The 20,423-nt window shown below is 42.7% G+C and overlaps 1 protein-coding gene across 1 annotated transcript in view; it reads left to right on the top strand.

Moving 5' to 3' along the window:
* The window catches only part of LOC131192086 (complement C3-like), a 172,135-nt gene that overhangs the window by 128,524 nt on the left and 23,188 nt on the right, over positions 1-20,423 (top strand). The window contains exons 31-32 of the mRNA XM_058170905.1: positions 5,262-5,412; positions 19,642-19,696. Of these exons, the coding sequence (XP_058026888.1) occupies positions 5,262-5,412; positions 19,642-19,696 (206 nt within the window). The remainder of the gene's footprint in view (positions 1-5,261; positions 5,413-19,641; positions 19,697-20,423) is intronic.

The raw sequence follows: 20,423 nt of genomic DNA, 5'->3' as shown, positions 1-20,423 counted from the left end.
TTTGTATATCCAGTTATATGCACCAAGACAAATTCCTTGTGTGTCCAATCACACTTGGCCAATAAAAAAAAAATTCTATTATGCATTATTTTTCTTTGGACCGACTGTGAATGTAAAGTCAAGAATTATCATGGTTCATCACACAGTCAGACAGATATTAATATCAGAACAGTCATTAACTGATGTGGGTGTTAAATGAATCTTGCCCAATTTTATGACTTTTTTGCCCCTGTCATGAAGCAAATAACCATGGTCAATAAGTGAATCATGCAGCTGTTAAGCAAATTCAGCTTACCCTGTTGCCTTTGTTTGTCTGAAACCCCTTGGGAAGGTTACAAAAGGCAAATTACATGACTCTAGTGATACTGCAACGTCATAACTGCAAGGATCGGTCCTAAATCACCTTTTTCAGTGCTATCACTTTGAATGGTTGCTAAATAAGCAGTCATAAATCAAGGACTAATTCTACCTGAAACTAATGGTGAGGCCTTGATGCTACAGGATACTTATTGAATTAAGTGTCAATGAGTGAGACAGTCAAGTATATAGAAAAATGAGATAAATAAAATAAAAATGCAACTGCCCAACTACAGGTAGTCTTCAGCCTTCGACCAGGGGTGAAATCCAGCAGGTTCTGACAGGTTCTGGAGAACCAGTAGTTGAAATTTTGAACAGTTCGGAGAACCAGCAAATACCACCTCTGGCTGGCCCCAGAGTGGGAAGGGAATGGGGATTTTGCAGTATCCTTCCCCTGCTACGTCCACCAAGCCATGCCCACAGAACTGGTAGTAAAAAAAATTGGATTTCACCACTGCCTTCAACCATTGTTTTAATGATGTTTGAAAGTTATTATGGCCTCAGAAAAAGTGAATTATGACCCATCCTCAAAGTTGCAACCATTGCCCTACCCCCACAGTGAGAATGATTGCAGCTTGGGTGCTTGGCAACTGCTTGCATTTATGGTGGCTATAGCATCTTGCATCTTACATTGACATGATCATGATTCGCAACCTTCCCACCAAGTGTCTTCAGATTTGAACATTTTTTTATTAATTTAACAGAATATAAAATACAAAGGAAATGACAATAATGGGAAACTAAGGGAAGAAAAAGGGAGAAGGAAAAAGTGTGGGGTAAAAGGGAAACAAGAAAAAATAAAGGCCTTGACGTCTGGCTCTCTTTAGCAAAGTAGAAGATAATAGTACATAGCTTCAACTTTTTACCTCCACCCAATAATATATACTAACCATTTTTATAACCACAAACATGTAATCAGCAAAACCAAAATCAAAGTTTCATTCTTTCCAAGGCAAGCACAAAATCTAGAAGCGATTTCCAAATGGAAACAAAATTAGACATGTTCTTTTCGTTGAATAAAACAATCAATTTAATCGTCGCAACTTTTTTCTGTTTTCTGTGAGGAATAATATATATTTCTGTTTGTGCCTATTAATCTTTATAAACTATTATCATTTATATTAACACAATTTACCATTCAAATTCTTTAACTTTAAAGGGGAAAGAACCTTTTTAAAGCATCATTTAAAAACACTAGACTTTTCTTTAAAAATATTTCTAACCATTCATTCTTTCAAATTTACTTTCAATAGTATTTTACAAACTGTATTGTATATAAAAACAGAAGAAAAAAATTCAAACCCACTTTATAAACAGAAAACTACACTGCTTTCTTTCAATTATGTATATCAGACTTGTAAAAATCCATCCTAACTCCAATTAACTCATTAATTTAAGTCACTCCCTCCAGCTTATCCTCATAGAATAAAATATTTTTCTTCTCTGGAATGTCTATCAAGTATCTTTTTCTCAAGAAATACTCAGTATTGTTAGCATCCATGAAAAAAATGTCCCAAACTTGTCCTCTTGAAATCTGCTTGAAACTCTCTTGTTTTAGTTGCACTGAGAGGGTTGTATGCAAGCTATCATCGTAATAAAAATTGGTGCCAGGTTGGTATTCAAAAGTTGCTGTTAAGTCCTTTACATTGTCAGATATTTGTGAAATTGCATCAGTGCTTTGATAATTTTCTACACATAATTGCCCATCTAACTTTATATCTGTAGAATGTAGTGGGTCTATAAAATGAATAATTTTCTGTAGAGAATTTTCAAAAACCTTCCTAAAAATAAACTCAAATTTGGCCATCTTCTTACCTCCTTCTAATGGTCAAAGAATATATTTTTATTTATTTATTTCCCCCCCCCCCCCGGTCAATCAGAATTCATAAAGATCGGGGAATATCAGCCACCCACAACAAAGTTATCCAAGGCTACAGATTATTTAAAAATAGTAAAATAAAACCACACTTTCCATCCTTATGTTTGTTCATCAAAATTAAAGAGAAATGATACTTTACGCTTCCTTATTTTAGCTTGCCTCCAACAACCGTCTCCCTTTTGGTTTAACAATATAGTCTCAAAAATGGCACAGTGCTTCAAAAAGGGGTAACAGGTTGTGACTGAAGAGACCCTCTTTTAGCTAATACAGATAAAAATCCCATAAATTGGTTAAGAAATGAAGCAACTTATTGTCCATTTGAAAAATAAATTGCAAAACAGCTGCTTTTTCAAAAAATAAGTGATTGCAGGCCGGTTCCAACTCCCCCCCCCGCCCCCAGCTCACCAGATGCTCCAAAGCACAGCTCCTGAAACTATTTGCAAACTGCTGCTGTATGGAGGATCTTGTGGGGTGATTCTAGGACTCTCTCTAATCCAGGAGAGTCATATTAACTAAAGCCATATGAACTCCTTCTGTTACTAAGTCGAAAAAAGGGGACTTATTCATGTGAACAGGGCTGTCATTTGACATGTCCAGAGAGCCTTCTCTCTCTTGATTGTTGTTTTTCAACCCAGCAGGCCAGAGGTGGGTTTCAGCAGGTTCTGACAGGTTCTAGAGAACCGGTAGCGGAAATTTTGAGTAGTTTGGAAAACCGGTAAATACCATCTCTGACTGGCCCCACCCCCATCTATTCTCCGCCTCCCGAGTCCCAGCTGATCGGGAGGAAATGGGGATTTTGCAGTAACCTTCCCTGCCACACCCACCAAGCCATGCCACGCCCACCAAGACACACCCACAGAACCGCTAGTAAAAAATTTTGAAACCCACCACTGCAGCAGGCACCTGCAAAGCAAAGTCAGTTGAGGAAACTAGATTCACTTAATGGCTGCAGTGATTTACTTAACAACCATTGTAAAAAGGGTCATAATATTGGGTCCAGTCACATGATGACTCGCTTAATGAATGCATCACTTAAGGTCAAAATTCTGGTCCAACTGTGGCTGTACATCAAGAACTACTTGTATTACCTTCTCTATATCAATGGCTCTTAAAGTCTTTTCCCTTCATTAGGAATTCTTGATTTAAGAAACATTCACACTTCTCTCAGTTACAGCTGGATCTGCTCTGCTTTTTCTTCCAGCTATCACCAATGGCCTCTTAGAGACCATTATTTCTAAATAACCAATACCCTTTTATTGGAAGCTTTACCCTCCGCTTTGTTGGGAGAAGAGGGAATTTTAATCTTTTCTCCATTGAAAGTTTACTATACAAATATAATGTAATTATCAAATGGCACCGTTCATGATTTATATATAATATTTATTTGTACCTTCCTGTTGCGGAAAATTAAATCCATTTATTCTACTACATTATATTACTATGAATGTACACATACATAGAAATTGTAGTCTATAGACAACACAGTTGCTTTCAGAGACACTTGATTAGAGATGCATTACATGGCAAGGGATAAAAAAGAATCATTACGATAAAATTCCAGAATGGTTATCTACAATGGAGGTGCAAATTTATCTGAATGTTCTGGACATCGACAAAATTAAAAGATATAAGGATTTATTAAATAGTCAAAGTGAATTGAAATCACAGCAAGAATTAAAAGAACAGAGTACAGACATTGATTGGTGGCCTTACATGCAAATACAATCAAGATATAAGACAGATTTAATATAATACGGATTCCAAAAAGAAACACATGAATTAGATAAAAATTTTCAAGGTACAGAAGATAAATTGATAAAAAAAATTATAATTACTTATTAAGATATAAAATGGAAGAGGAGGTTGACAAAGAAAATATGATAATCTGGGCAAAAAAATTCAGATGTAACACTGAATTAGATAAACGGGAGAAATTATGGAATAAACATTATAAACTGACAATGTCTGTACCCTATAAAGAAAATATGTATCAAATGTTCTATAGGTGGCATTTGCCACCAGCACTATTGGCTGAGATGTTTCCCAATACCTCATCAATGTATTGGAAATGCAAACAACAAAGGGGCATGTAGTGTCACATGTGGTGGACATGCTCCAAAGCAAAACAGTATTGGAGTAAAATTAGATTACAATTAGAAGAGATAACCAAACAGCATATTGATGAAAACGGAAACATTTTTATTAGAAATACTCCCAGGATCTTATGAAAAAAAATACAATATTTAATTATCCGTATTATCTCAGCAGCAAGAATAATATACACATGGAATTGGAAAAACAATAACATACTGACCGAAGATAATTTCATTAGAAAAGTTTGGGAATGTGCAGAAATGGATAAATTTACAAAGGAGATACAAGAAAAAGAGGAAACAGAATATTATATAGTGTGGGAGAAATGGTACGAATGGCTAGATGAGAGAGAAAAAAGGCAAGGAAAGATCAAATAACGAAGATATAGAAGTAGAAATGTAACAACAAATAAGAGCAAATGGAAAAAATGCAGTTTGTAGAAATGAAATTGTGTACACTGTTATTTATAAGTATATAGGTAAATAAATTAATATTAGACCTTTATATATAAAAGATACATACATACATAAAGGAGAAAAAATGGATAAGTAAGAAATGTTTAACCATTGTGAAACTGTTGAAAAGAAACTATTGTTTAAAGAGTCTTTTTTGTTTTTTCAAAAAAATGTTTAATAAAAATTATTAAAAGAAAAAAAAAAGAAATTGTAAAGATTGGTGCACAATAATTTGGTTAGTTTTAAATTCATTGTGTCTTCAGAAAGTAGAAGGAAAGGAGTTTTCTTTATGATTTGATTTTGTTGATACCTTGCTAATATAGTGTTGTTTCTTTATCCAAATATTTGATTGGGTCTTATATTTTGAAATCTATTCAACCTCTAGCTCATATCAGGCTACAACAAATACAATCCAGTAAGATCAAAATAGCCAAGGAACTGCAGTTGATGTCATTCTAACCCTGGTTGCTTTTCAGACCAAACTTTATGAAAACTTCACTGTGTCAGCATCAGGTGATGGAAAAGCAACAATGACAATTTTGACGGTCTATAATGCACAATTGCAGGAAGATGCAAATATTTGCAACAATTTCCATCTTGATGTTTCTGTTGAAAATGTCCAATTGGGTAAGTTTGGCTTCCTAGAAATAGTAGATTGTAATGAAGTTTTTTGGGGGGGAGAATTAAAATATTAGTGTTCACAATATCAGAATCTCAATGTGGAACAAGCTTTCTTTGCTATTTATTCATTAAAAAGTCTCTCATTTGTTAGAAAATAATATTATTAACCATACTTAGTTGAGATCCAGTACTTGCAATCAACAAACCAGTTGGGATTTGGCCCGATGGTCAGATAGCCATAGGCCAGAAGGCCTCCTGTTGTCCACTAAGTCTCCCCCATTTTCTTAACACTTAACTAGTTGCACCAACTCTTAAGACTTGAGGTAAAAGATGCCAAAAAAGAAAAACGACTTAATGGTATTCTTAATTTTAGAAACTCCAAAAAGAGAGATTAATTTCAGAGATTTTTTACTGCTTTTAATTCATGTTATGGATTTGCAACAGGATTCAATTTTTTACTGGTTTTATATTTGTGTTGGCACTATTACATGTTTATCACATTTTTCCTTTGCAGAACCCACATTTATTTATTAGATTTATATGCCTCTTATCTTGCAGTTCAAGGCAAGTCTCACTAGGTTAATATTTTTATTGCTTGCTATGGTATTCTTACAATACCTTAATATAATAGTTCAGTACAACACTTGTTTTACTGCTGGTACTCTTATTAAGCTTGGATACTGCCCAATTTGTATGCAGATTGCTGATTTACAGGGACAGATTGCTTGTCTAGAGTTAGCTTGTCAGCTCTTCAGACTGAAATTAGTGGCCGACTCAGCCAGTGTGTTCTATTCAGTTGCCCTTCTCTCAGCCCTTTCTTCCATTGGTGGGTTGCTACCGGTTCGCACCCGTTAGCGCGAAACGTTGGCAGAAATTTGGCCAAGGTCGCTGAATGGTTAGCAATGGCTGGCTGGCCAAGCTCTTGAACTGGTCTCCCAGTCACTGCTTATTCACCCTGGCCGCCATGTCCATCACCACCATGTCCATCATGCATGCATGTTCTTCCAGAGTTCGTCCAAGTCTTGTCCTTCTCAGCTTCGTATCACAGAGCAAATATGCACATTCTTTGGAAGAACTTTCAATATTAAGGAAAAATCAACAACACAGAGGCATAACCTCAAACTGACAGGAGGGAAGTTCAAAAATAATGTTAGAAAGTTTTACTTCAAGATTAGTGGAAGTTTGGAATCAACTTCCAGCAGAGATAGTAGGTCAGTCATCAGTAACTGATTTTAAGCATGCTTGAGATAACACACATCCATACAATAAAATGTAAAAATAGAATTAAATAATAATAGTAAAGATAGTACCAATTGTAATAGGCTCCTTGGGCAATGGTACTCCACTTGAACACCTTTGGCATTGACAAATTTACCGTCAGTCAATTGCAAAAGGTGGTTTTGTTCAGAACACCTTCCATCCTTTGATGACTTCTGTAGTACCATCAGAAATCCAAATCTGCCTATCCCAAGTCTTTGGAAAGGACTTGATAGATGGACGATGCCAAATCCAGTCTAAACATCTGGCTGACTATGTGATGAACCACAACAACACCCAATGAAACATTACCTTGACATGGTTGTGGGACTTGTGTGCTCTGAGGAAGATGAGAACTATGCCAGAGGTTCATCCATAGTGGACAGTTCTTATCAAAAGAGTCAGAAAAAGAATGTAATAACATAACTCATAACAAATATGGTGAGATGTAAATAACAAGGACCATACTAGATGTTGGAGGATATTCTGGATGTTCAGACTAGCATTTACATTTTCACATTTTTTGCACAAAAAATTGATGTTTTTATAGATTAAGTCCAACAAGAAGAGGATATTTGATACAAATGCACCAGTTTTTGGAAAGAACAACATCTAGAATAAAAAAAATAATAGAACAGAGGCTAGCAGATCAATGTTGATATAGAACATAAAATAAAGTATTCTCAGAAGCAGAATTGGAAAAACTGCAAAGGTACACACAGAGCAAAGAAATCAAAGCCTTGCCAGAAATAACTTAGATTGTAGAAGCAAATCAGGGGGAGTTGGCAGTAGAGGAATCCAGCAGAAATATAGAACTGATTTCATTTGGAAATCAGGTTCCCTCTTCTCTGCCTCAGAAGAAACAAAGCATCATAACTAAAGTAGAAGAATTGAAACAAAGAATAACAGCATAATCTAGAACAGCAAAAAAGTGTTGAAGCTTGTTCCAAAGAAACAGCTAGCATAACATTAAAAAATGCCAATACTGCAATATCAAATATAAGCACCAGCTCAATGCAAGAAACAAACTAATGTACAGCACAGGAACAGTTATAACTGGCTATCTGGGATGCCAAATCAACAAAGAAAAAAAAAGCCAAACAGTGTGCCATCAAAATGGAAAATAAAAATGGAAAATAAGATCAGCAAGCTGACAGTAGATGCAAGAAAGCTAGAATAAATGAAAGAAAAAAAAGCTGAAGAAGACCAAAGAATATCTAATCAAGAACTACCACTTAGAAACAAGGAAGATCAAGGAAGTATGGGAAATAATAAAGCAGCAAGTAACAATTGTAGCCAAGAAGATCAGCAGATACGAAGATCAAATTGCTAATTATAGGCAGAACCTCCAATTTTAATCTAATAAGAAACATTTCTACCAGTCCATCAGTGGAGAGACTGCAGTGGATCAGTCAGCACCTGAAAAGGAAGAAACAGTGGGATAACCCACAGAAATACAACAAGGGCACAACTTGGTTAACATCAAGAGAAGAATCTTCCAAGGAGACTTACTATCACCAGTACTATTTGTTATTGCACTGATTCCTCTGTCAACAATACTGAATAACTCAGGCCATGGCTATCAACTATCAAAAACATCTGCCAGACTATCCCACTTCCTTTACATAGACGATTTGAAGCTGCATGAAAAACACCATCTGAAATAGAAATGCTGCTCAACGTTGTCCATATATTCAGCCAAGATATTGCAATGGAGTTTGGGCTGGACAAATGTGCCATATTTACCATGAAAAGGGGGAAAATAGTGAAAACTGACAGAATCAAAATGCCCTATGGAAATAATATCAACATTAAGGTTAGAAAGGAATACATCAACATATTGAAGAAGGTCTTAAAATACAAACTCAGTGGAGGAAATACCATCAAAGCGATCAATACCTGGACAATTCCAGTCATTTGATACACACCTCACCCTCATTCTACAGATATTCACTACTATTGCAAACATACAGGAGTGTGCAATACTTAAACTTACCTATCACTAGATATTCGCTGTGAGATGATCATTGACCCATGAACAGTTACACTTCCTCCATGAATTACTCTGCAAACAAACAACCCACAAAAGCATATGCTACTTGTTAAGTTCGGGAAGTAACGAGGCTGGAGACCAGGGTAGTGACAACAGCTCTTTAATATAGGGTGAACCCAGCAACAGGCTGGGGCAAAAACCTCTCCTTTTATACAGTTCTGCTGGAGGCTTCGTCCAATCAGCAACGTGCTGATTTCCCGCTCAAATATTTAAAGGCACAACTGTTAATACATAACACTCCTCCCCTCCCAGAAAACACTTGGTCTTATTTACATATTTATTCACATGTTATTTTTCGACGTAGTCACGCAAATAACCTGGGCGTCTCCTAGTTCTTTCTGACCTGCGCGGTTCAGTTCTGGGTGGTGTTTTGAGCTGGTCGGAGGGGCTGTTTTCTCCTCCCAGCTCTTTCTCTAGGCCATCGGGCTCTGGATTATTGGCCGACTCTTTTTCTTGGCCATCCGGCCTTGGATTAATTTTGGAATTTTCCTTGCTGTTTCCCTCGGGGACCTGATGGCGTCGCTGGAACTCTGGGACCTCAGCTAAGTCTTGCGCCTCCCCCGGGTCATTGTCGGCTGTGGATTCAAAGTGGTATTGGTCATTACCTGTCTCTGTTGGTTTGGTTTGGTCAGTTATTCGTTTCCTTAACTGATCTATGTGGCGCCGCCACATTCGGTTGTCTGGTAGCTCTACCACGTACGATTTTGGCCCTGTTACTTTTGTTACTTGTCCTGTGGCCCAACTCGGGGCGTCCCCATAGTTTCGGGCCCACACCGGTCGCCTATGCTCATTTCCTTGTTTTTCTAGCTCCCCTTGTAACCCTCGGGTGTGTAATGGGGGTTCAAACGGTCAAGTGGGCACCGGAGTTTTCGTCCCATTAGCAATTCGGCTGGGCTTTTTCCCGTGGCTGTGCTTGGGGTTCTGTGCTGGACGGCTAGGAAAAAGTCTATTTTTGTTTGCCAGTCACCTGGCTTGAGCCTGGACAATGCCTCCTTAGCGCTCCGGACGGAACGCTCTGCAAGGCCATTCGACGCAGGGTGGAAAGGTGCAGAGAGGGCATGTCGGATGCCTTCCTCTGCCAGGTACTCTTCAAACTGGGCTGCCGTGAATTGGGGCCCATTGTCGGACACCAGAGTGTCCGGCAACCCGTGAGTTGCGAATAGGTGGCGCAGGGTTGCGATTACTGCTTCGGCTGTGGTGGACTTCATAAGTATGATCTCTAACCATTTGGAAAATGCGTCCACCACCACTAGGAACGTTTGGCCGTGAAAGGGGCCAGCAAAGTCAATGTGGATTCTTGACCAAGGCCCTTGGGGCTTTTCCCATTCTCTGACTGGGGCTGTTGGGGTAGCGGTCTGGACTCTTGGCAAGCTTGGCATTTCCTACCCTCTCAGCAATCTCTGCCCATGAGTGGCCACCATACATAGCTTCTAGCTAACCCCTTCATCCTTACGATGCCTGGGTGACCTCGTGGAGGAGGTCCAATACCTTGCCCCTTAACTTAACAGGAATTATTACACGATCACCCCATAACAGGCACCCCTTGAGCCGAGAGCTCATCACGTTTCTTAACAAATTCTTTGAACTGCTCGCCGGCGCAGCGGCCACCCTCTCTGTACCCAACCGAGTACAGTCCTTAACACAATGTCCCGGTATGATGCCCGAGCCACTTCCTTTGATGTGACTGGGCCAGAGTCCAACGAGTCAATAAGGAGGATGGGTGTCCCGGAGTGGGGTCTTGATCGCCCCTGGCAGTGGGCATCGGCTCAATGCGCCTGCATGCCCCACTTCTTTCCCGGTCGATGCTGCAGCTTGTATGAGTAAGCGGCTAAAAATATAGTCCATCGAGTCAAGCGTGGCGAAAGTGCCACAGGCGTTGGCGGTCGCCAGCCAGTAATCCCAGTAACGGTCTGTGGTCAGTCACGATTTCAAAATTCCGCCCAAAGACATACTCATGGAATTTTTGACCCCTGATACAATGGCTAATGCTTCTTTGTCTAATTGGCTGTAGTTCCTCTCTGGGAGGACATCGCTCTAGAGTAGAACGCTATAGGGGCTTCTGTGCCGCTTTGAAGTCTATGGCTGAGTACAGCCCCACCCCATAAGGGGACGATCGCAAACCAGCACTAGGGGTAGTGAGTCGTGATATTGGATGAGCAGGCTATCACTTGAGAGCAGGTTCTTTACTGCTTCAAAAGCCCTATTTTCTGACTTTCCCAAGACCAAACAGTATTTTTCCTAAGAGCCTATGCAGCGGTTCCAACGGTTGCTTTGTTCTTTAAAAGACCGCGAAAATTAACCAATCCCAGGAATGCCTGCAGCTCTGCTTTGTTTTTGGGCGCTGGAGCCTTCCTAATTGCCTTAACCTTGCTCTCAGTAGGGTGAATTCTTTCTTGTCTATCCGGTAGCCCAAGAAATCGACCGATTCGACCCCTATCTGACATTTATTTGTCTTGACTTTTAATCCGCTGTCCGGAAAATGCTCAAGACCTTTCTTAACCGCCTCCCCAATTCCTCCATGTTTTCCCTGAAATTAGGACATCATCAAGTAGGGAACTACCCTGGGAGCCCTTGCAGTAGTCGTTCCATCAGGTTTTGGAACAGCCCTGGTGCCACACTAACCCCAAATTGCAATCGGTGCACTTGAATGCCCCCTGTGCGCCACAATCGCTTGGGCTTCGCTGTGCGGGCGTCTACTGGCAGTTGTTGGTAGGCTTGGGCCAAGTCTAACTTTGCAAAGACTTGCCCTTGCCCCAAAGAGTGCAATAAATGTTGCACCACGGAACCGGCACGCGCTTTTCTGTAAGGCTTTGTTAAGCGCCGCCTTGTAGTCAGCGCAAATTCTAATTGACCCGTCCGATTTGATGGGGTGACGATTGGCGTCTCCCACTTTGCGTGATCGACTGGCACCAAAACCCCTGATTTATGAGCTTGTCCAGCTCCTTATCAATTTTGGTTTTAGGGCAAAGGACTCTCCTCGCCTTAAGCCTAATGGGGCTACCTGGGGTCTAAGTTGAAGGAAATAGGGGTCCCTTGTACTTGCCCAGGCAGTCCTTGAAGACATCTTGAACTCGTTAAAGAGAATGTCTTTCAAATTGCAGTCACTTCTGTAGATGCCAGTCACTCCCATGCCCAGGGCACGAAACCAGTCTAGTCCCAACAGACTGGGCAGAGTTCCTTCGACGATCGTGATGGGCAGGGTCTTTTGTGAGGGCCGTACTCGACTCGGACGGAGGTGGTCCTCGAACAGGGATGCGATTCCCCTGGTAGTCGTGCACTGTAGCCGCTGTGCTTGCAGATGGCGCCGCGACGGACGGCAGCGACTTCGCCAGGGTGTCCCAGGACATGATGGTGATCGCTGATCCCGTGTCCACTTCAAGCCTGCACCGTACTCCCTCGATCTTGGGCTTTGTGAAAATCTTCTTTCCACTTTGGTTGAGGCGCGCCTATAATGACAGTCGTTTGGTTAGACTTCGCGCCTTTCTTGTTTGAACCAATCGCGGGCCGCCTTTCCGGTTCCGCGCTTTGATTGGCCGATTTGAATTTTCGGCGGAAGGTTGGGCCGCCTGCAAACCTGAGCTAAGTGTCCTTTCTTCCCACACCGCCGGCATGTTGCGTCTTTAAACCTGCAGCGTTGGCGCTGATGCTGCCCTCCGCAGCTTCCGTGACTCGCCACGGTCCTCAGTGTCGCGCTTTCGGTCCGCAGACCCTTCTCATCCTCGCCTCACCTTCGGATTCGGACTGAATCTCCTCCTGGTGTACTGGCGCTGGCTTTGCGCCGCCTTGGATTGAAGAGGCTTTTGCAGAGTCTCTGCTGCTTTAGTAGACATTTCGTGTGCTCTGGCCTCGCCCAGAGCGGTGGCTAGTGTCAGGTTGCTCCTGGCTAGCAGTCGCCGCCAGAGGCGGATGTCCTGACCTCGGATGAGTTGCTCGAGTAGCACTTCGCCTAAGTCTCGTATCCGCAGTCCTTGGACGCCTTCTTAAAGCGGCCATGTAGTCACCGATGGACTCGCCTCCATCTGTCTACGCTCTCCGAATTCAAACCGCTGCACGTATTTGGACGGCGCCGGTGCGAAATGGTTCTTCAGCAAAGTCTGCAGAGTCGGCCATGATACCGATTGTATCGGCGTTGGCTCTGCCAGGGCTTCCGCAATCTCGACCTCCGGCCCGCAATGGCTTAGGAAGTAAGCCCGCTTGCGGTTATCAGGGATCCTGTAGTTCGTTGGCTTCTAGAAAGCTTTCAAACGGGTCATATATGTTCCCCATTTCTCCTTGCCCGGGTTGTACGGTGCGGGTGGCGTGTTTGCCATTTCCGCGTTTCTGCCCTGAGTTTGCTGGGTTCGGGACTAGCGTGCTTCAGCTCGGTTCTGGTTCTCCTTAGCCTCGAAATCCCACCTTCGTCGCCAATGTTAAGTTCGGGAAGTAACGAGGCTGGAGACCAGGGTAGTGACAACAGCTCTTTAATATAGGGTGAACCCAGCAACAGGCTGGGGCAAAAACCTCTCCTTTTATACAGTTCTGCTGGAGGCTTCGTCCAATCAGCAACGTGCTGATTTCCCGCTCAAATATTTAAAGGCACAACTGTTAATACATAACACTACTAACCAACTATCAACCACCCACAAGCATGGAAATTGGCCTTCCAAAATGAATGCAAAAATGCTCTGATTCATGATCACCAATGCCCACAACTGCCTGGAAAAATACCAATCTCCACTGGACAAGAACTGACAGACACCTTAGAATGATACACAGGCATGCCAACAAAATACAAACCCAAAAGCTCAACTCACTACAAGGGAAACTCAGTACCATCACTCCAAAACCACAAGATGACAACTTAGAGCTATGGATCAGAAATCTATCCAGCAGACCTTTATCTGACAATGAAAATACTGTCTTCACACATGGCCTCAATTTCAACCACAAAGATGCTGACCCATTGAATAACTCACCAATCTTGAATCCATTTCAAAAACACACCACCTAGACCAAGAAACACAAGAAGACATCAGACAAAGAATCATCCCCAATGTGCAATGCAACAGACAAAATGAAACACTCAGCCAAAAGAAGAAGAGAGCACTAAAGACACCTATTGTTATTCTTTTGGCAGACAAAGGCAGACTGACAGTACTAATGGACAAATCTGACTACATCAGCAAAGCTGAAAACCATCTCTTGACAAATAAATAAATAAATAAATGACACCAACACCTACCAAATAATCCACAACAATCCAATGAACAGCTGCAGAACAAAATAAAAGATATCCTAAGAAAAATTGGAAACAAAAAAACAGCTAGCAGCACCAGAGAGAAAGCATATGCAAGCACAAGACTCCTCCATTCCCAGGTTCTACAGACTTCCCAAAATACACAAGAATGGGATCCCTTTACATCTAATTTTTATTTTTATTTATTTATTTATTTATTTGTCATAACAGTATATATAAGCATAAGCATGAAATAACTATACTATATATAAGCATATATATAATCATAAGTATGTAATAACTATATGAAATTGGATACAATCAAAGGGAACATTAGGACAGGAACGGTAGGCACATTGGTGCTCTTATGCATGCCCCTTACAGACCTCTTGGGAATGGGGTGAGGTCAATAGTAGAAAGTTTTTGGTGAAGCTTTGGGGATTTTGGGAAGAGACCACAGAGTCTGGTAGTGTGTTCCAAGCATTAACAACTCTGTTTCTGAAGTCATATTTTCTGCAATCAAGATTGGAGTGGTTCACATTAAGCTTAAATCTATTGTGTGCTCGTGTATTGTTGTGATTGAAACTGAAATAGTCTTCAATAGAAGGACGTTATAACAGATGATTCTATGAGTTAAGCTCAGGTCATGTCGAAGGCAGTGGAGTTCTAAATTTTCTAAACCCAGGATTTCAAGTCTGGTGGCATAAGTTATTTTGTTGTAATCAGAGGAGTGGAGAACTCTTCTTGTAAAATATTTCTGGACACGCTCAATTGTATTAATGTCCAAAATGAGCTATGGGTTCCAGACAAGCGAGCTGTATTCAAGAATTGGTCTAGCAAATGTTTTATAAGCTCTGGTTAGTAGTATAGTGTTTCTGGAGAAGAAGCTATGCAAGATTAAGTTTATAACTCTTAAAGCCTTTTTTGCGATGTAGTTGCAGTGGGCTTTGGCACTTAGATCATTTGATATGAAAACTCCAAGGTCTTTAACAGGGTGGGGGTCATCTATAAGGTAATGTCCATCGAGCTTGTATTTAGTGTTCAGGTTCTTTTTTCCAATGTGTAAGACAAAGCACTTGTTGGTTGAGATTTGGAGTTTTATTTATTTATTTTATTTATTTAATTAAACTTTTATACCGCCCTTCTCCCGAAGGACTCAGGGTGGTGTACAGCCTACATTAAAACAATTAATATACACACTAAAATAACAATTAAAAAAATTATTCAATAAAGGCCGAAATTAAAACCGTCCAATTGACCATATAAAATACCCAAGAAAATATTAAAATTTAAAAATTTAAAATTTAAAAATTTAAAAATCAGGCCAGTCCCGCTTGGATAAATAAATAAGTTTTCAGTTCCCGGCGAAAGGTCCGAAGGTCAGGCAATTGGCGTAAACCGGGGGGAAGTTCGTTCCAGAGAGTAGGTGCTCCCACAGAGAAGGCCCTTCCCCTGGGGGCCGCCAGCCGACACTGCTTGGCGGACAGCACCCTGAGAAGACCCTCTCTGTGAGAGCGCACGGGTCGGTGGGAGGCATGTGGTAACAGCAGGCGGTCCCGTAAGTACCCGGGCCCTAAGCCATGGAGCGCTTTAAAGGTGGTAACCAAAACCTTGAAGCGCACCCGGAAGACCACAGGTAGCCAGTGCAGACTGCGCAGGAGTGGTGTTACTCGGGAGCAAAGTGGTGCTCCCTCAATCACCCGCGCAGCTGCATTCTGGACTAGCTGGAGTCTCCGAGTGCACTTCAGGGGTAGCTCCATGTAGAGAGCATTGCAATAATCCAGACGAGAAGTGACGAGAGCATGAGTGACCGTGCATAAGGCATCCCAGTCAAGAAAGGGACGCAACTGGCGGACCAGGCGAACCTGGTAAAAAGCTCTCCTGGAGACGGCTGCCAAATGATCTTCAAACGACAGCCGTCCATCCAGGAGAACGCCCAAGTTGCGCACCCTTTCCGTTGGGGCCAATGACTCGCCCCCAACAGTCAGCCACAACTGCAGCTGACTGTACCGGGGTGCCGGCATCCACAGCCACTCCGTCTTGGATGGATTGAGTCTGAGTCTGTTTCTCCCCATCCAGTCCCGTATGGCTTCCAGGCAATGGGACAGCACTTCGACAGCTTCGTTGGGGTGGCCCGGGGTGGAAAAGTACAGCTGAGTATCATCAGCGTACAGTTAATAACTCACCCCAAAGCCACTGATGACCTCGCACAATGGCTTCATGTAGATGTTGAACAGGAGAGGTGAGAGAATCGACCCCTGAGGCACCCCACAAGTGAGGAGCCTCGCGGCCGATCTCTGCCTCCCTGTCAACACCGTCTGCGACCGGTCGGAGAGGTAGGAGGAGAACCACCGATAAACGGTGCCTCCCACTCCCAACCCCCCCCAACCGGCGCAGCAGGATACCATGGTCGATGATATCAAAAGCCGATGAGAGATCTAACAGGACCAGGGCAGAGGAGCAACCCCTATCCCTGGCCCTCCAGAGGTCATCCACCAACACAACCAAAGCTGTCTCCGTGCTATACCCGGACCGGAAGCCGGACTGGAACGGGTCTAGATAGACAGCTTCCTCCAGGTACTGGGGGAACTGCCACGCCACCACACTCTCTACAACCTTCGCCACAAAGCGAAGGTTGGAGACTGGACGGTAGTTACCCAAAATAGCTGGGTCCAGGGAAGGCTTCTTGAGGAGGGGTCTCACCACCACCTCTTTCAAGGCGGCGGGAAAGATCCCCTCCATCAGAGAAGCATTTATAATTCCCCGGAGCCAGCCTCGTGTCACCTCCTGAGTGGCCAGCACCAGCCAGGAGGGGCACGGGTCCAGTAAACATGTAGTGGCATGCAGCCTCCCCAGCAACCTGTCCACGTCCTCGAGAGCCACAGAATCAAACTCATCCCAAACAACATCAACAAGACGCGCCTCAGTCATCTCATCCGGATCATCGCAATCTTGGTCCAAGCTATCCCGGAGCTGAGCGATTTTATCGTAGTTGCCAAGTTTTTGACCATTCCGACACAAAGTCAAAGTCTTTTTGAAGGGTAGCTGTATTGTTGGTAATGTTAAATAGTTTAACATCGTCAGCGAAGAGAACACAAATGCTTATATATGGTCACAGAGATCATTAATGTATAATATGAAGAGTTTGGGTCCAAGAACACTGCCTTGAACGCTACCAACTTACAAACTAGCAAAAACCCTACAGAGGAAATTCAGACACCTTGTCAACGCCTCAACCACTCAATAAACTCCTCAGAACAATTTCTCCAATGCATCAAACATGCCAAGATCAACAAGGAAGAAATCATGGTCTCCTTCGACGTCACTGCTGTCTTCACCTCGATTGACATCAACCTGGCTAAACAAACCATGCACCGCCTACTCACTAAACACCATATCCACAAATATGATGCCACTACAGAACACTCCATGTCCACAGAAACTATCATGAAAGTCCTGGATGTATGGCACAACACATACCATCACCAATCTCTTTCCATTTATGACTTATTTATTTATTTATTAATCGTATTTATATACCGCCCTATCTCCCGAAGGACTCAGGGCGGTTCACAGGCATTTAAAAACATATAAATATAAATACAGAATAAAAACAATTAAGAAACTTATTTGAAAGCCCGTTAATTAAAATATACAAATAGAACCCAATTAAAACCCATGAATTTAAAACCTAGCTCAGTCCTGCACAATTAAATAAATATGTTTTAAGCTATATGTATGACTATAACTTGTTGCTGGCAATCCTTATGATTTATATTCATATATTGACCATCAATTGTGTTGTAAATGTTGTACCTTGATGAACGTATCTTTTCTTTTATGTACACTGAGAACATATGCACCAAGACAAATTCCTTGTGTGTCCAATCACACTTGGCCAATAAAAAATTCTATTCTAAAAAAAAAAAAAGTTCAATGGAAAAATCTATAAGCAAGTACAAGGTACCTCAATGGGATTGCCCATATCAGCAATCCCTAAATATCAGCCTAATAGCAGAAGCAGTCATGCAATGACTCGAATCCATAGCTTTATCCACCATCCAATCAAAATTCTGGACATACTATGTCAATGACACCTTCATCATCATCAAACACTCCCAAATTGAAGAAACACACCACCTGCTCAATAACCTAATCCCTAGGATAAATTCACACACAAAGAGGAAACAGATAACAGACTCCCATTCCCATTTCTCGAGACTAGACAATGGAGAACTGGAAGCCCATGTCTACTGCAAATCCACACACACAGACCAGATCCTTAGCTTTGCAAGCAACCACCCCACTGCACACAAAAGAAGCTGGGTCCAGATTCTCTTCAGAAGGACCAGGATACACTGCAGCACCACAACACTAAGAAAAGAGGAAGAGAAACGGCTGCTTGACATCTTTCTCCATAACAGCTATCAAAAAAACTTTGTATTCTGACACACAACACCCAAACCACAACACATTACACAGCCAATCACCACACAAAAACTAACTCCACCATACACAAAAGGGGTGTCAGAAATGACAGTCATAATTCTCCAACTTCTAGGATTAGCAATAGCCCACAAACCCATAGCCACACTGCGCCAGGTATTATCCAGAACCAAAGAGAACATACAGAAGGATGAAAAAAGCAATGTAATCTGCAAAATCAATGGTAACAATTGCAACCAATTCTATGTACAACAAACATCACATCAATTAAAAACCAGGATCCACAAACACTGGCTGGCAGTCAAATGCCACGATCCCAAATCCTTAATGACACGAAACAGCACCAGTTCAATTTGAACAACACAAAAATCATCAGCCATGCTACCACTCTCCATGCTCATGAGTCCATCGAAGCCTGGCACTCCACAAACAATTCCATCAACAGACACACTGACCTACAACCAGCCCACAAACCCCTCAGAATCCAAATCAACTGCACAGTTAACCAGAGACAGCACCATCTCTCAACCAACCCACTCAAGCCCCCCAACCAACATTTCACCTCCCAATGACCCTCCACCTGATGTAACCTTCCATCACAAGACTCCTACTGAAGATTCACACCTGATCCATCACAAGACCCTCACTTGACACCCCCACAACTGACCTACCACAGGACCGACTGACCACATGAAGCCCTTATAAACAGAAGAACACTGACATCCCCTAAACTCTGCTGAAGAAGTTACTTAACCTGATAACAAAATGTCTGGAAACCAACCCACAAGCTCTGAAAATAACCCTTCACCCTCATAAATCTGGTTCTTGCAAAATTATGATGAGAGTCATTTTATACCCAACTTGAAAGTTCCTAAGTCATAGACTTTAAAACAGGGGTGTCAAACTGGTGGCCCACGGGCCGGATGCGTCACGCACAGGCTATGTCTACCCCAGCTCCACAAGTAGGACAAATGTCACGAAACATCACGTGACAGCAATGTGATGTGGTGAATTCAAAACATGTGCTTTAGAATCTATGCAACCAGTTCCTCAGTGACTGAAATTGGGTCTGGATTTAATTTATTATTCTTTGGTTAAACATTTCCTATTCATTTGATTTCTTTCAAGAATTCTTTCAAAAACCAATCAATTATGGAAATAGAGGATAAAAGTGAATAGATTAATTTAACCAAACCCTTCATCTTTAAAAAACTAGGAATTTTTATAGAGTCTGATTTCCTCCCCTTTCTTTTGCAATTTTTAGACTTCAAACAGGCAAAGGGAGCCAAGGGAGCCCTCAAGCTCAAAATCTGCACTAGGTAAGAATGCTGAATGTTAAAGAAAACTTTGGATTGTAACAGGATATTTAGAGTACCGTATATACTCGAGTATAAGCCGAGTTTTTCAGCACGTTTTTTGTGCTGAAAAGCGGCCCCCTCGGCTTATACTCGAGTCTACGTCTTCGGGAACCCCGCACAGGAGGGGGTACCGAACGGACTCCCATGGAAAGGCTGGGACACACCAAGCGCGCCAAGAACGGCTTCCTGTCCTCTCCTCGCGGAGGCGGCACGGGTTCGCGAGCGGGAGGAGCAGCCGGCACCGCCCGCACCTGGCAACCGCAGGCAGCTGGCAGCGCTGCCCGGCGCTACGGGAGGGACGGGGAGCGGGCCCGCCGAGGTCTCGCGGGATTTGTCGCCCCCAGGCCGGCCCCCATTCCCGTGTCTGGTGGGCGGGACGCAAGGAAGAGGAAGCACGAGCAGACCACGACCAGACCGCCAGCGAGCACTGCGGACAGCGCAAACTTGGCGGGCTGCTGCTGCTGCTGCTGCTGCTGCCACCGCCGCCACCGCCACCGCCACCGCCACGGAGCGAGCCCGACTCCTCCTGCCCGAATCGCGCCGTGCGAGTGCTGATGGGGAGCTGCCGAGTCCGGCCTGAGCTTGGCGGCTGCTAGAGCGCGAGGCCCGGGAGGCTGAGCTCGCACAGCATGGGTAAGGCGGGAGAGGAAGGAGCCTTCGCTCCATTACTCCGATGGAATGACCTTTT

This window comes from Ahaetulla prasina, chromosome 2 (genome assembly GCF_028640845.1).
Source record: "Ahaetulla prasina isolate Xishuangbanna chromosome 2, ASM2864084v1, whole genome shotgun sequence".
In the NCBI taxonomy this organism is placed as follows: domain Eukaryota; kingdom Metazoa; phylum Chordata; class Lepidosauria; order Squamata; family Colubridae; genus Ahaetulla; species Ahaetulla prasina.
Note: the sequence above shows the minus strand (reverse complement) of the source record. Positions and strands in the feature narration are given on the sequence as shown.